The sequence below is a fragment of the Schistosoma haematobium genome, chromosome ZW (genome assembly GCF_000699445.3).
Source record: "Schistosoma haematobium chromosome ZW, whole genome shotgun sequence".
NCBI lineage: Eukaryota > Metazoa > Platyhelminthes > Trematoda > Strigeidida > Schistosomatidae > Schistosoma > Schistosoma haematobium.
This window is the reverse complement of record NC_067195.1, coordinates 37,044,434-37,059,851: the sequence shown is the minus strand read 5'-3', so window position 1 is coordinate 37,059,851 and position 15,418 is coordinate 37,044,434. Positions and strand designations below refer to the sequence as shown.

General features: G+C 38.7%; 1 protein-coding gene across 3 annotated transcripts in view; it reads right to left on the bottom strand.

The window, feature by feature from the left end:
- Positions 1–15,418, bottom strand: part of LIMA1_1 (LIM domain and actin-binding protein 1) — a 39,910-nt gene that overhangs the window by 4,485 nt on the left and 20,007 nt on the right. The window contains exons 10-14 of one of the 3 annotated variants that reach the window (XM_051211265.1): positions 13,015–13,196; positions 12,444–12,920; positions 5,002–5,097; positions 3,902–4,231; positions 1,873–2,215 (exon numbers count right to left, since the gene is read on the bottom strand). In XM_051211265.1, coding sequence (XP_051071299.1) covers positions 1,873–2,215; positions 3,902–4,231; positions 5,002–5,097; positions 12,444–12,920; positions 13,015–13,196 — 1,428 coding nt within the window. Of the gene's footprint in view, positions 1–700; positions 2,216–3,901; positions 4,232–5,001; positions 5,098–10,976; positions 13,197–15,418 lie in introns of those variants that run through there. The other 2 variants (XM_051211263.1, XM_051211264.1) reach the window with 2 other exon arrangements.

Sequence of the window (15,418 nt, the reverse complement as noted above, 5' to 3'; positions counted from 1 at the left end):
CAGAAGATGTTTGCCTTGCAACAAGAGCTATTTATAACAGTTTTGGGCAGACTCTGCATTCAAGCAGAAAATAAGAAATCTATATATCATGCAGATAATGGTGCAGTAATGGACATTTCAGAAGCATATCCTGTGCAGGATTCAAATCCCTCTATACCAGAAGGAAAACGTAATATTGGTAACGTGTCCAGCTCAGAGCAAGAAAATATTGTGCTAAATGCACATGAAGTTGTGACAATACCAGATGATCAGGAGCCAGATCCTGTAGATGATGCCCAGAGTCCAGAATCAAATGAAACACTACTGGTACTGTCTAGCTGCGAAAATAAACGTCAGCTCGAACAAAATTGTGGTCCACGTGCTATTAGCCGAGAAAGCTATGGTGACTCGTATTCAGAAAATAACTGGAGCAACACGATGAACCAAATTGTACCAGATGTTACTCAAAATCACCGGAAGACAGAATTTTATATTGAGTCAACTTATCCCATTTCTAATGACAGTGTGCCAGATACTGATTCTCAGAATAATGCATATGATTTTGATGAAACTTCTTATAACAATGAGGGAAATATGTCAGCTGAGTCGAATGATGGCCAAAAATCTAATTTAATTCTGTTAGACGTTGACTTTCTTAATGACTCGTTATCTGCTAACGAGATTCATAATGAATTTGAAAATAATGAACTCAGATCAAAGGTCGTTCATCATCATCTAGTCATTTTTAGTGGATTCTCCAGTCAATACGAGAAACATGGTTTAAATAAAGTCCTACTAGTTGTAATTTGGAGCCATAAGGACCCAACATTATTTCGAGGAGGAGGAGAATGTCGAGGAATTTAAAGTCACATATGATTCTTTTTTTTTTAATCAGAATCTAAAGTTGGGTTTTTCAAAAAAAAAAAAAGGGGGGGAGGTGTTATGTCCGAGTGGAGATTAAATTACAGGTAACTCCCGAGGACTATTAATGGACTAATATTCTATAAATATTCTTATTGTATAATTATTCAACAATTACATTACATATATTTATATTCCTCTTATTATAAGCTTTATTTTGACCTATAACTTATTATTGTACGATTTACGGTTCTTAAGTTATGTTCAGTTTATTAACTACTGCCTCCCACATTCACAGCCACTTTTTGGGCTTATTTGTGTACAAATATTATTTCCTATTTTATGGTACGTTGCGGTCTGTGTGATTGATATATAAACTAAGTATGCCTGAAATAAACGATCTGCTCTGATTCGGAAGCTGGTATCTTGTTCTGGACTCAAGTGGAAGGGCTCGTAGGACATAGGACCAATAAGGACACTAAACTGCCCACACCGGTTGAACGTCATTGGTTGGCCTAGTGCGAAGATTCGTATAAGTCGTATTCGGATTGGTAGATAAGTCGTGTGATCGAAAAGTCAGACATCCAAGGTCATAACAATTGGCGACGGGGATTTTGGCAAAAACAAAATAATTGGGAGACGCAAGGTCATAACAACGTTAAATATTTTCACTGTTATGAGCACTGTTTGTATTACTTTGTTCATGAGACATTTATAAATAGACTACATTCACTCTAAAAACGATCAGTGAAATTGTATGAAGGTGAATAATTCGCCTATGAAACTAACACTAGTTAGAAATGATTTTATGTTATGTTGTTTTCTGAAATATTGACTGCTTAACGAAATAAGAAAATTACTAAAATTATACATACATTTTGAAAAATATATAGTATTACCAACCTAGATAAGTGTAATTTACGATCATTGTAGCTTAAATGTTATTATCATTAACTCCAGCATTTTACTTGGATTTTAAATTGTAAAACATGTACTATAAAACGTGCATCACAAAAGAAGGGAGAAACATACCTTCTAAAAACTTATTTTCCAACTCCGAGTTTCCTGCAACTTTGGCTGCATTATGCATTTGACATAGTAGTTCTTCCAGTCTTCTGATGCATCTAATTACACTACCTTCGAATGCACTTGTCAATTCACAAAGTCGAGAAAAACTGACACCTTCAGCCCAAGCACATACAACATCCATTAAATCACCGACAAAACGATTAACATAAGCTTGCTCGTCATCCGAAAGACTATTTCTATTATTTCCAAGATTCTCAACCAAAGTCGTTGGTTGTTTCTCATTATTACTATGATCCGTGTTAATATTACATTCGGCAGACATTTTTGCAAGATATCTTGCTTTATCCTTTAAAGATTCATAATATGCAAGATTATGTTACTAAAAGTACTGACAAAATTTGAAGTGTGAAAGGTGACAAACAGTAGGGAAGCCGAAGTCATCAAAAGTAAAACTTCCATAAATAATCTGATGTTCGTTAATACCTGTTGACATGACAGAAATTCACCAAATGTCCGAGGACTAACATCACTTCGAGTTATCGAATCATATCAGTTGTGGCCCCGGAAATTCCTAATCTAGTTTTTATTGTTACAGCACCTCCTTTGTAGGATGTGCACAACCAAGCAGCCTCGAACCTCCTAAAGTGTAAGTCATATTTCTTGCAAGCTACACTGCATTGGTCGAGTTCGTGTATAAGTAATAAAAACGGTTTTATGGTGAATACTGATGGAAAAGCGATTCCTGAAATTTCAGGAGCAATAATTTATTTGATATCTTCATCTAATTTGGCTTACAAAATATAGTCATTCAGTCAGCTACAACGTAGGACCAGGCATATATATGCATCGGAACAAGTTGCCATACCACATTAACACGACAAGATGAACACCGGATTCATGAAAGTAGTGGTGGTAATATATAAGGGAAAGATAGCATATAAGGATATAGTACAGGAAGAAAGAATTAGTTCGTAGAAAGAAAGATATGAAGCGATTTTAATCTCTTAGTTTGAGGGCAGACAGAGTGTATACACCGACGCCATTGTGATCGATTCTAAGCCATGTCACCAAGAGTCTCCAACCATTGGTTACGATAGTCACGCGGACCCCAACCAAGTAGTCTGCATCTCCCAACATGGCTCAGACTACAAGTTAGTGACTTCAAGCACTGATGCCACGTTTTGGTTTGGCCGCCCCTAACTTTCTTCCAACCATCTCCAACACCGGTTAGCATTGCACGTCGTGGTAATCGGTGTTCGGGCATACGTAACACGTGGCCCAACCATCTCAGTCGATGAAGATTCACAAGCTGATCAACTGATTTACCATCATTCCCTAATACCCTGCGTCTAACCTCACTATTACTTATCCGGTGATCCCAGCAGACGCCAGCATTATTTCTGAGGCATCTGTGGTCAAATATTAGTAGCTTACGAGTACCTTCTACTCTTAATGGCCACGTTTCGCAGCCATACAAAACATATCGATTGTATGTGATTGATTGAGGACACATCCATAACTGCCAGGAAAGTCCTACTCATTGCCTTTTTGCGGCGATCGTGTTGTTTACGAAATTGAAAGGACGAAAAGAGAATGTCCGGCACTTTAACCGGGCCGGTGGACATGGAGAGTTCACCTAGGGGAGTTGGAAAATCCTGATTCCAAACCAGTAGCGCACATGGGCTCCAGTATCCTGAGGAAACAAAAGGCGTATGAACCCATTGTTGGTCACCGGATACCATGGGACTGCATCTCCTAAAGTTGCTCCACTGCCTTGTAGACCAGACCTTTATGTAAAAGGCTTTGGGTGTGGCTTCTTAAGAAAGCCTTCTACATCGGTCTGGGCATCCAGTCAGCATCCCAGCTCACACACATCAAGTGACTTGTGTGGTGCACAGGTAATCGGTGCCGCTTTGTACCAAAATTTATGTGACCACATAAATAAACCCATCAACTAATTTGAGCTTACGTCTGCTAAGTTTCAATTGGTGAATACTGGTGAGTTTATCATTAATAGCAATGAAAAACGTACGTGGATACTTTTTATAGCCTTCTTCATGGCAGGACTCAGATTTATCTTGTGATGTTTTGTTTGTTTTTCTGCTACAAAACATGACATGACACCTGCTAGTTGAACTGGTGAGAATTGTGAAAAGAACCCATCCAGCAGTAACTCAGTCAGTACCAATTCATCACCAGTTGAAATTTCACAGGCGATACGACCTTTTAATGCAATTGTATCATCCTCTGAACAAAAACAAAGTCTTCGCAAAAGTCTTTTCCTTGCACGCAACTCGTCAAAATGTGAAAGTGAATCTGTTCTGTTTATACGTTCACGAATGTCTTCGAGTTTCCTCAAATTCTGTAATTAAAATAAATGCACAAGGGATGTAATATATGGATACTTTAATATTTGATTATAAAGTGATTAAAATATTCCTCAAGTGAAGAAACGCAGAGTAAAATGAAAATGTATTACATAATTACAGAATCAAACGCTAGACAATTCTTAAAACATTATCTGAAAAACACAGATGATGTTGTATGCAGAGATGATTATTACATCCTACTACTAACTAAATAGCATTGAAAGCATTTTGAGAATAAGTCAACAAGCTAAGAGAAACTGATAAACAAGCTTGTATTAAAAGTTCGACAATAAAAATTTCGTACAATCCATTATTGCTGAATAGTTTTACAATCTTCAGATCTTACTCAAAAAAAGTATATTTACTGTAAATCATTAATAACAAATAACATTTGGATAGGAAAGATTTTGCTTCATATTAACTTGAGTCTTTCTTAGCAGTATCTATGTTCTCATCAAGGCATTAATTAACAGAGGTCAGCTATGAAGAAAAGATTGTTTCTTATTTTGATAGTTATCTGCTAATCAAATGATAGAAATATGATAACGTTAGATTTTCGGATTTAAATGATACCAGCAAAACACAGTAGACGTTCAACTAAGAGAAAACACTAATTATGATACACTAAATCATCCAAGGAAATAAAACACGACGCTACAAACCTATATTACATCCTTGAAAATTAATCACGACTGCAGTGTGGAGAATATTTACCCTAATTTTTAGAATAAAATAAAAAACGGAAAATATTTGAAACACTTACAGTAGCTTTCCAATTAAAACGATCAATAAGACTGTCTAGATCAGCGCGTTTTGAGATCGGATTCATGGCCATTCGTGCTTTCAATAAATTAATCGTCTATAATGAAAAAAAAAAAGTTCCCTTTTTTACCTGAGTAAATAATTATTTAAGTAGATGCTTGAAGTTATATTGCACCAAGCAAATCATGCGCTGAAGATTTTCTTTACATAACATTTAAGCCTTTTGAACTCGTTATGTAATATCAACCAGACGACATTTAATACTTTAAATGTTTCTAAATGTGTAAATATAATTAAGTGTTGAAAAAAACTTAATCATGGCAATACATGTAAACTAAACTAACAATAAGACAGTCTTTCCGAGCAACGTAAGTGGTTAACAGAATAGACTAAGTCCTAAAGCAAGTTAACACCACACTGATTTACTACACTGAGACTAAAACCAAAATGACGAGAAATTTTTCGACGATTTTCACTGCAAAATATTTCTTGAGCTGAGAAACAATTTAACCAGACAGTTGATTGAACCTAATATTGTATGAAGTGATAATAACAGAAAATATTATGGGTGAATTTATTGTTTTTACCGACTACTAATTAATGTTGCTTCGTACAGCTGTCTCTGCACTTAATATGGAATACAGTTCAAGACTAAAGCATATACATATCGACATCTGCGGACTACAAGGCGAAATTTACTATAATTGCGGAAATATTCATTCTACTGGTCCAACCCAACATTTTCAGCGAAAAACATGCACTGCTTAAGAAAGATGACATTAGACAACTTTTCCGACTCGTTAATTAAAACATACTTGTCAGTGAGACTATGTCGGAGAGAGATGGAACCTTTATTCACTCTCAGTCTAGGAGATTATACTCACGGGCAGAATATTTCAAAGGACATTTCGACTTGCCAGCACTTATATTCCAGCTACTCACTATCTCATAAAAACATTAAAAGCGAATATCCCCAAGTCACTAAACTTTTAGTGAAGTTAAAAAGACTATAGTTAATCTAAAGTGAGCGTAAGTAGGAGGCCCTGATGTATTAACCTCTGAGATCTTTAAGGAGAGAGGTCTAGTTTAGGCAGCTAAGCTGACAAATACTATTAAGAGTTTCTGAGCTCTCAGTAACTCCTGATTAAACCTGAGGGCTGGCTGTTCCGGTTTATAAGAAGAGACAAAAATCGTCTTGTAATAAACCAAGAAAAAGTTTGACTACGTATTTAAATTACTAATCACTAAAATCATCCGATACTTCATCAGAGCTTGTGAAGAGCAAATCAGGAAAACTAGGCTGGTTTTAGACCTGAATTTGGATATTCAGATCAAATATTTGCTCATCGCCAGATTTCAGAACACAAGCATACTTACTAACGTCCAATTACAGTTGTACATCTTGATCTTAAAATAAGCCCATAGCTGTTACACTGATATCGTAGCCAAGGCGTGCCTACATGACGACCCCGTCGAGCTACATAGGCTGAAACAATTGATTTTACCATTTTAGGCAAGTCGGTTGCAAAATGTTACGACTAAGACAGGAATTTCGAGTCCGAGAACGAAGTAGTACTTATGACTGTACTGGGTTATAACGGGTTTTCCTCTCATACAATTAGCGTTTGCCGTGATGCCGCATCCAAACAACAGAAGTAGTTAGAATGAATCGACTCTAAAAACGTCACACTTTTTCTTATCTCATAGGGTTTCATCCCCGTCAATGAGGCCTTTAGAAGAACGAAATGACAACTGTCCACACATCTCGAACAACACTCGAGATTCTCTTGTTCATTTTCGAATCCCTTTGTCACTACTTAATATTTATTCCACCTATTCTCTTATGATTTTATCCACACCCACCACTAATGCTAACAATTCGAGTTCACGAAATGCTATTCCTGGCCTCTTAAAAGCGCATGTTGGGGCTTTCAACGTTACAACCTTACGTCAAAACAGATTTCATTAGCTAGAACTACAGAATATCGCGCTGTCTTTGAAACCCACATACAGGATTCAATGGTAGTCATTCACTTGACCCCACCTAGTCAGAATAAAGAAAGGCCATAATCTACTATTTGTGTGTCTGGAGACTCGACCGGTAATTCTTGTGACCTTGCTAGCGTTTGGTGTATATCATAGAGTCCCAAAACAGAATAGGTTCTCCTGGTCTAGATTCCGATATACAGTCGCTTATGAGCAGTATGACTAGACGGGACAGTAAGAACAAGGAAGGGTAAGGATACACGTTGTTATCTCTGCCTACAATCCGACTGACTGTAGCTAAAAGAAAATGAGTTTCACAGAAAGCCAAACGCTCAGACGTAACTGTAGAAGGAAATATACTACAGTATACCAACCTCATACAGAATTTCTTTTCGAAAGTTATTATTCTAGCTGGAGCATATGGTGGGCTATCATCAGAATTTTTGCCACTAAGTGTCTGCAAGGATTGTTTAGCCTGAACATTAAAAAAACTATGGCATAAATTCAGTATTCACAACACCCCCATCGGCACCCGAATGCCCTGGTACGGCCGAGAGTGGGGAGAGTCCGCTCTCCCTCTCGAAATACTCTCACACGGCCACGCGTATACAGCCTCTGCCAGGGAAGTCCTACTCACTGCCTTCTCGTGGCGAGGGTGTTGTTTACGAAAATGAGAGGACCAGAAGCGAATGTCCGGCGCTTTAACCGGATCCCAAACCAATGGTGCACATGGGCCCCAGTATCCTGAGGGAACAAATGGCGTATGAACCAATTGTTGGTCACCGGCTTCCATGGGACTGCATCTCCTGACGATGCTCCATTGTCTTGTGGGTTACACCTTTAGGTCAAAGGCTCGGGGAGTGGCCCTCTAAGATAACCACCTACTTCGATTTGGGCACCCGGGCAGTATCACAGCCCACACACAAATGATGAACTCTCTACGTCTATGGAAATTACTTTTCTTGCTTCGAAAAACAATCAATTGATTCAAATTATTATCATTACTATTATTTTCATTATTAATATTATTATAATCATTAGTATTATTATTATTGTTATTATTTTCCACATTATTCACCCTCTTTTATACTTATACAGCGGCTCGTCTTTGGTGGAAATTCGACTCTCTCTAAACGTTCTCGAGTCACTGTCCGGTTGAAAATTGTATGTTACCAATGAATATGAGTACTGAAGCAGTTTTTCTGAAACCACGTGCACCATTCAAACAGGCTGCCTTCAACGTTCATACACTTATGCAGGTTGGACAACAGATAGGGCTGGTTATGTCTTTAGAGAGTCTTAATATCGATGTCTGCTGTCTATCCGAGACCCGTATTCAAGACTCTGGTGAAGTACTACAAATTCGCTCTACATCTGTCGCTTCAAAAAGCTTGTTTTACGTGCGCTTATCCGGGGACCCTATGGCATCTTCGTCTGCTCTTGCTGGCGTTGGTGTCGCACTAAGCGCTAGAGCTGAGGCAGCACTAGTCGATTGGATCCCCATTAACAGTCGGTTATGTGCTGTTAGATTAGAAAGTTCCATCAAAGTGAGGAGAAATCGGCGTGAGAAACGATGTCTTTTCGTCATCTCCGCCTATGCCCCGACAGATTGCAGCCCGGATGCAATCAAGGATGAATCCTATCACCAGTTAACTGTTCTTCTCCAGAAAGTGCGTTCGACAGATATTGTGGTACTAGCCGGAGACTTGAATGCTCAGGTCGGGCGTCTAGGCACAGAAGAGAGTCGTTTAGGTGGCCGATGGGGACTTGTTGGTCGCAGGACAGGTAACGGGGACCGTCTACTGCAACTGTGCACAGACCACAACCTGTTTCTGGCTAGCACTAACTTTCGGCACAGTCATCACCGATTTGCCACCCGGCGTCCTCCCTCTGCATCTCAAGCCTGGACTCAGATTGATCACATCGCGATCAGCTACCGCTGTCGTGGTTGTGTACAAGACTGCCGCTCCTTTTCGAGTACCTATCTGGACTCTGACCATGCCTTGGTCTGCGCCAATCTTGCCTTACTTTTCAGTGGACAAAGAAGTGACCGCCATCAACGGATTGATATTAGCAAGCTGGTTGCAACTTCTGTTGCAAGTAAGTATCGAACCGAGCTAGCCTCTAGGCTAGCTACCACTCCACCGAAAAGTATAGATGAGCATTGGTTGCAATTGCATGACGCCATGAAAATGGCGGGTACAGTCAGTTGTGGGTTCGCGAAACGTCCCGCTTATAAGCACTGGGTTTCTTCAGGCTCCTTACAACTCATTGAAGCCCGTCGGTCTACTCCGGCTGACCGTGAGTTTGACCATAAACGAAGGATGTTACGTAAGGAAATTGGGCAAAGCTTGCGTAAGGACCGAGAAGCCTGGTGGTCGAAGCGTGCTAATGAGCTGGAAGCAGCAGCTGCATCTGGTAACTACCGGAAGCTCTTCCAGCTCATCCGAGCCACTGGCAACAACACGTCTTGTGTGAGCGAAACAATCTGTGAGGATGACGGGATGCCAATCACTAACATCCATCGACGTCTTGAACGATGGGCAGAATTTTTTGAAGGGCAGTTCAACTGGCCTGCTGCTCCGGCAACATCGGTCAGACTGTCTTGCCCTTCATGGCCGGTGACGACTGATCCGCCAAATGAGGAGGAAGTCCGCAAGGAACTCCAACTCTTGAAGTGCTACAAATCACCTGACCCAAGTGACTTACCTCCGGCTCTTTTTAAAGATGGTGGTGACTTTCTGACTAAGGAACTGACGACGTTGTTTACAAAGTTTTGGGAGCTAGAGAGTGTACCAACGTCATGGAATGAGTCGATAGTTGTCCCTATCTTTAAAAAGGGTTAACGTCGTTCCTGTAACAACTATCGGGGGATAAGTCTACTTCCGATTGCGTCCAAACTATTGGCTTCCGTCATACTTCGTAGGTTATTCAAAACCCGAGAAAGATTGACTCGCGAGGAGCAGGCTGGTTTTCGTTCCGGTCGAGGATGTATTGATCATATCTTCACCCTCCTCCAAGTGTTAGAACACCGCCACACTTATCAAAAGCCAACAATCGTAGTGTTTCTTGACATCAGGACTGCCTTCGATTCGTTGGATAGGACTGTTCCCTGGGATTGTCTATTGAAGAAGGCTGTGCCTGAGAAGTTTATTAACATCTAAAAGCCCTATATACAAACGCCTCAGGCACAGTGAGGGCATACAACTACCTCTCTCCATTGTTCCATTCAAGCAGTGTGGTTAGACAGGGTTGTCCAATCTCAACATTCCTCTTCAACTTTGCCATCGATGACATTCCGGAAACAGCTCTGATGGATGTAAGTAGTGGTGGTGTGGATCTGTTGCCTGTAGAAAGACTTCTCGACCTTGAGTATGCGGACGATATTGTCGTACTGTGCGATAATGCCCAAGCCATGCAATCCACACTTAATCAGTTGGCAATCAGTGTCCGTATGTACGGTATGTGCTTTGCATCTTCGAAGTACAAAGTACTTTTACAAGTCTGGCAGGATTCTGATCATGTACTCACTTTGGGTGGTGAGCAGGTAGAAGTAGTCGGGAATTTGTGTACCTGGGTAGATGCATAAGTGCTGGTGGTGGCGTGAGTGATGAGATCAATGCACGTATAGTGAAAGCCAGAGCGGCTTATGCCAATCTGGGCCACCTTTGGCGCCTTCGTGATGTTAGTCTGACTGTAAAAGGTCGAATCTACAACGCGTCGGTGAGTGCAGTTTTACTCTATGCTTGTGAAACCTGCCCTCTCCGAGTTGAGGACGTTAGACGACTCTCTGTGTTCGATCATCGCTGTCTCCGAAGGATTGCTGACATCCAGTGGCTGTTCCATTTTAGTAATGCAGAGGTTCGGCATCGTGTGTTCGGGCGCAGAGACGATAGTTCAATTGGTGTCACCATCTTGAAACACCGACTTCGGTGGCTTGGACATGTTCTCGGAATGTCGTCCCAGAGAATTCCACGTCGTGCATTATTTGCCGACGCTGGGACTGGTTGAAAAAAGTGGAGAGGTGGTCAGTATATGACATGGCGTCGTGGTATGAAAGGAAGCTGCAAAGGACTGGCTTCTGTCGGTCCTTCACGACTTCCTGGCTGGGGTCTGAGAGATGGTGCAACACAGTGGCTAGAGACGTTATCAGATATGGCTCAGAATAGAAGCCAGTGGCGATCCTGCTGTAATCTTCTTTTACTTCATAAAAAGTGGTTGTGTCTCCCTTAACTGAAAGATTTCTTCTGATTGTACCTTTGCGTTCCCTCATTACTACCACACTACCTTACACCAATCTCTTCGTTATTGTTCTCTTTTTTTTCTATTTCTCTTCGAATTCTCATTGTTTTGTGTGGCGCATATATATTGGCGCTCTCTTGTACCAATATTTATGTGTTCAAATAAATAAATAAATACACCCCCATCAATTATGAAACATTTTTAACATCTTCCCAAAATGACGTAATCGGCTGTCATTATTTTAAGATGGATATTAAAGTTAATAATATGTGCAGAGATTTTCTTTTTATTATGAATGAGTCCTAGTAACCGGTCGCGGTTGTAGCTAGAGATAACTGATTTGTCAGAGTGCTATAACTTTAGATGTTTGGATAAAAGTGTACCCTTAGACATATTGAACACGTTTTGATAACACTTGAACCACTACTACTCTTCTAAATGTTTATAGTTAGAATTTGTTGTTAAGATTGAAGAATACAAATCACTATCGCTTCAATGAAGGTCGGGGAGTGCAAAAGGAGAAGTAGAGAAAAATCGCTTATGAACGTAAAGACAGGAGTCAATGATGGATTTAAACTACGGTTCTCGGCTTCTGCTCAAAGCAGATGAATGAGATAACTTGACTGGAGTGATAAATACAATAAATTGTTACTAAATTCAAGAAATTAAAATATTTGTTTAAAGTGGACTTCATTGGACGACTAGAAAACTACGTTTTTGATTGATCATAGAGGCAAACGGACAGGGTAAATGGAACAAATTTCACATCCATAAAGATTTTGTTACCTCTTTTGGTGGTCACCCTAATTAATGTTTAGACCTATTGATGTGCACCTTTTGTACTCGCTTTCATTGACTTTTGCCAACTTGTATCCCTTTGATGCAGGGAAGATATTCGTTTAGCAACTAGAGAGTGACAATTTACTCTGCTATCGTATATTCGAAATAAATTATTACAATTCGTTAAATGAACTGAAATTATAATGTGCTTAATGACATTAGTGAGAACGCATAACCTATAGAACTATAATACAACTGCAAGCATAAACAACACATACATCACGAAAATACTCTTCGTTAACTTAAACAATAATCTATTTTTAAAACTCACTTATGATACATCGTGCGTCATAAACTGTTTCGAATAAAATTATGCAAATTATAATGGATACCTTAGTATTACAACCAAAAGTTTGAATTGATGTTCAAACTAACCTCGCACTGTTGTTTCACACGATCGTCTTTAATATTTAAGTCCTTGATAGGATCTAATACTGGTAGTACTCCTCCTAATTTTGCTTTGGCACGACCAACACCTTCCCAAATACGTCGTTTTACATGATCAGGTTGAACTGAAAGCTTGTTAAATAACATTTCAGTATTCTGATTGTCACACTCCAATAATGAATTTAGTTTGAGACAAACGCTTGAAATACCAGACAAACAATCTAGAGGGACAGAAACTAACTGAATAACCGATGTAAAAGTATCAGTTTGAAAATCAACACCATCAGCAGGTTTCACAAACGAAAAAGGAATCGGTTTTCTTGTATAATCTGAATTTCTTAGGATGCGGTCTTCAGCCACTTCCATAAGACAAATGACTGACATTCTGTCGGATTTTTGATGCACAGACCGATCTACGTGCACAATAATTCCCCATCCGAAGTCCCAATCGTCCAGATTGCGAATCTAACCAAAATACAAATAGTTTACCTTTGTTTATCGATAGAGAATAAGAAATGAACTTTTAAATCAAGTTAGAACACTTTAATCGTAAACATACTCGAACCACTCTACCAGTCTGAAAGAAAGGTATGACACTTTTTCTTTGTGAAACTAATGCCCACCTCTCAGATTCACATACGGCAACTGCATGATGAAGTTTAACATAAGCGCCAAGCTGTTCCATATCAATATCGTCCGGAAAACAAATATTTTTGATAAGAGATTCTGTGTCATTTAAACCTGAATATCAAACAGGAGAAAATGTGAAAAAGACAAAATCATCCTGAACTTTACATATGAATCATGTTAATTCAATGATAAATAACTTGCTTAGGATTGCATTAATTCGGGCTAGTATCAGTAATAATCAATTTACTCGAAGGATTCAACACTGGTCTCAATGTATCTTACTGAACAATAGAAATGTCAGTTAGGTGAGTAATGACAGTTAACTCGGTAGTATATACGAATAATAAATAAGAAAATAAGGAGTTGCAATCGGAAGTAGAAAAATTACTAACTGTTCAGACAACAACATAAAATAAAAAGCGTAATGTCATGTTAAAGTACTCACACTGACTCAATAGTTCAATGTAGTTAGAGTTTGTTATTCTATTTTAGTAAATATGAGATATTTTAAACCAGTTTTACCGGCTGATCTGCTATTCTATTTTCCTGATTTTTAAAAGATATACTCTACTCCTTCATATGGCTATTTATCTAACACAGATAATAAGTGTATTACACTCTAACTGATTTCCTAAGTACACATGCAAGCACGACCGATGATCACTGTTTATATGAAAAAACTCAACTAAGATATTATGAGAGCGCGAAGAATCACGGCAAAGCTAAATGGTAAGTGATTCTGAAATGTGAAACCAGTAAGTCAGTTCGAATAATCATACACGTCGACGCAAAATATTGCGTAAATTTTCGCCGCAGCCGAGTTTTATTTGGACGGCTCAAGACATTTTTGGGACTGCTACTATATATTTGGAAAAAGCGAATTATCTAGAAACGCAATGAGATCTAATGTAAAATGAGTGCTACATTGAAAGCAGCCGCACCTTTTCTGAGGACGCGTAAATGTAATAAAGTGAATTCGTTGTTAATCATTCTCTTAAGTTAGTTAATATAATAACCCTTATACAGAAATCTTATGTGAAATTAATGTCATAAAGTCATACTGTTATGAAGCTGTTTGTCATACGAAATAGTTTGAAAGTCTCTTCTGAAATCTGTGAATTGATTCAAAACTATTCTACTTATTTAAAACTGGGAATTATCAAAACGAACACTTAAATGTTAATATTAAAGCCTACCGCATCATAACAATAACTGGTATTACGTTCGCTAAATAAACGCAATAGCTAAAAATCATTAGTAACAACAAGTATATATACAATGTCGTTGAAATAAACTTTAATACTCCCATATTTAGTGCAGGTATGCAATTAGTGGAGACAATTTCTACACAGAAAACCCATCAATGTCGAGATATACCAACAAGTAAATGAAAATACATTACCGAAGCACGAGAGAAATAAATAAAGAACTTCCACCGTCAGAAACAAAGGGTTTTGCAGTCATGTAACCCGTATTTAGTTTGTCCTTATCCCTTTGACAATTAACATTCTTAGATTGTGCTAATAAGAGATGTGATATGTTAGACAGGGACCTACGATGTCGTTAAAAAACTGCTGAATACAGTATCCACAATCAAACAACGACAAAGTAGATTAGTAAAAAGACTATTCATAAAAGTTTGTTGACTGGTGAGTAAACTTTAGTGACATTCGTCTCACAGAGCCTTATATATGAAATTAGTGCATAGTGGTCATATCACGTAGTACTTAATCTCCCAACCTTTCTATAATTCATTTACCGTTGCTACGGTTAGACTTAACAGAAGAGTATAGTGTAATTATCACTCATGAACAATGTAGAACCTGTAAAACGTCTGTCGATCTACTTTTTCAAACCACATCATCACAAGATGGAACTATGAAAATAGATATCAAAGCAGCACAGATATTGATAGAATTAGTGATGATAAAGAGTAGTCATAAGCATTATAGCTGATGCATTAGGAAAGCACAAGAGGATTTTCAAAACTCCTGTTCTAAGGCAAGACAAACGGTGAAAGAATCTAGCCCATTTCACTAAAAATCTTCAACAATTGGTTACAACAGTTATACAAACCTTACCTAGGTAGTTTGCACCTACCAACAGGACTCGGGTAAAAAGTTAAGAGCTGCATAGACTGACAATACACCTTAGTTCAACCGTTCCTAGCTTTGTTCTAAAATTCTACTATCCCATCCAACAGCCACTAAAATTAGACGTTAATCATTCATTAAATGTTTAAAAAAAATAGCGAAGTAGTCTACTATTAATAAGTACTTTGTTATTCTTTATTCAGCCCCCGAATGCCCTCGTACGGCCGAGGGTGGGGAGAG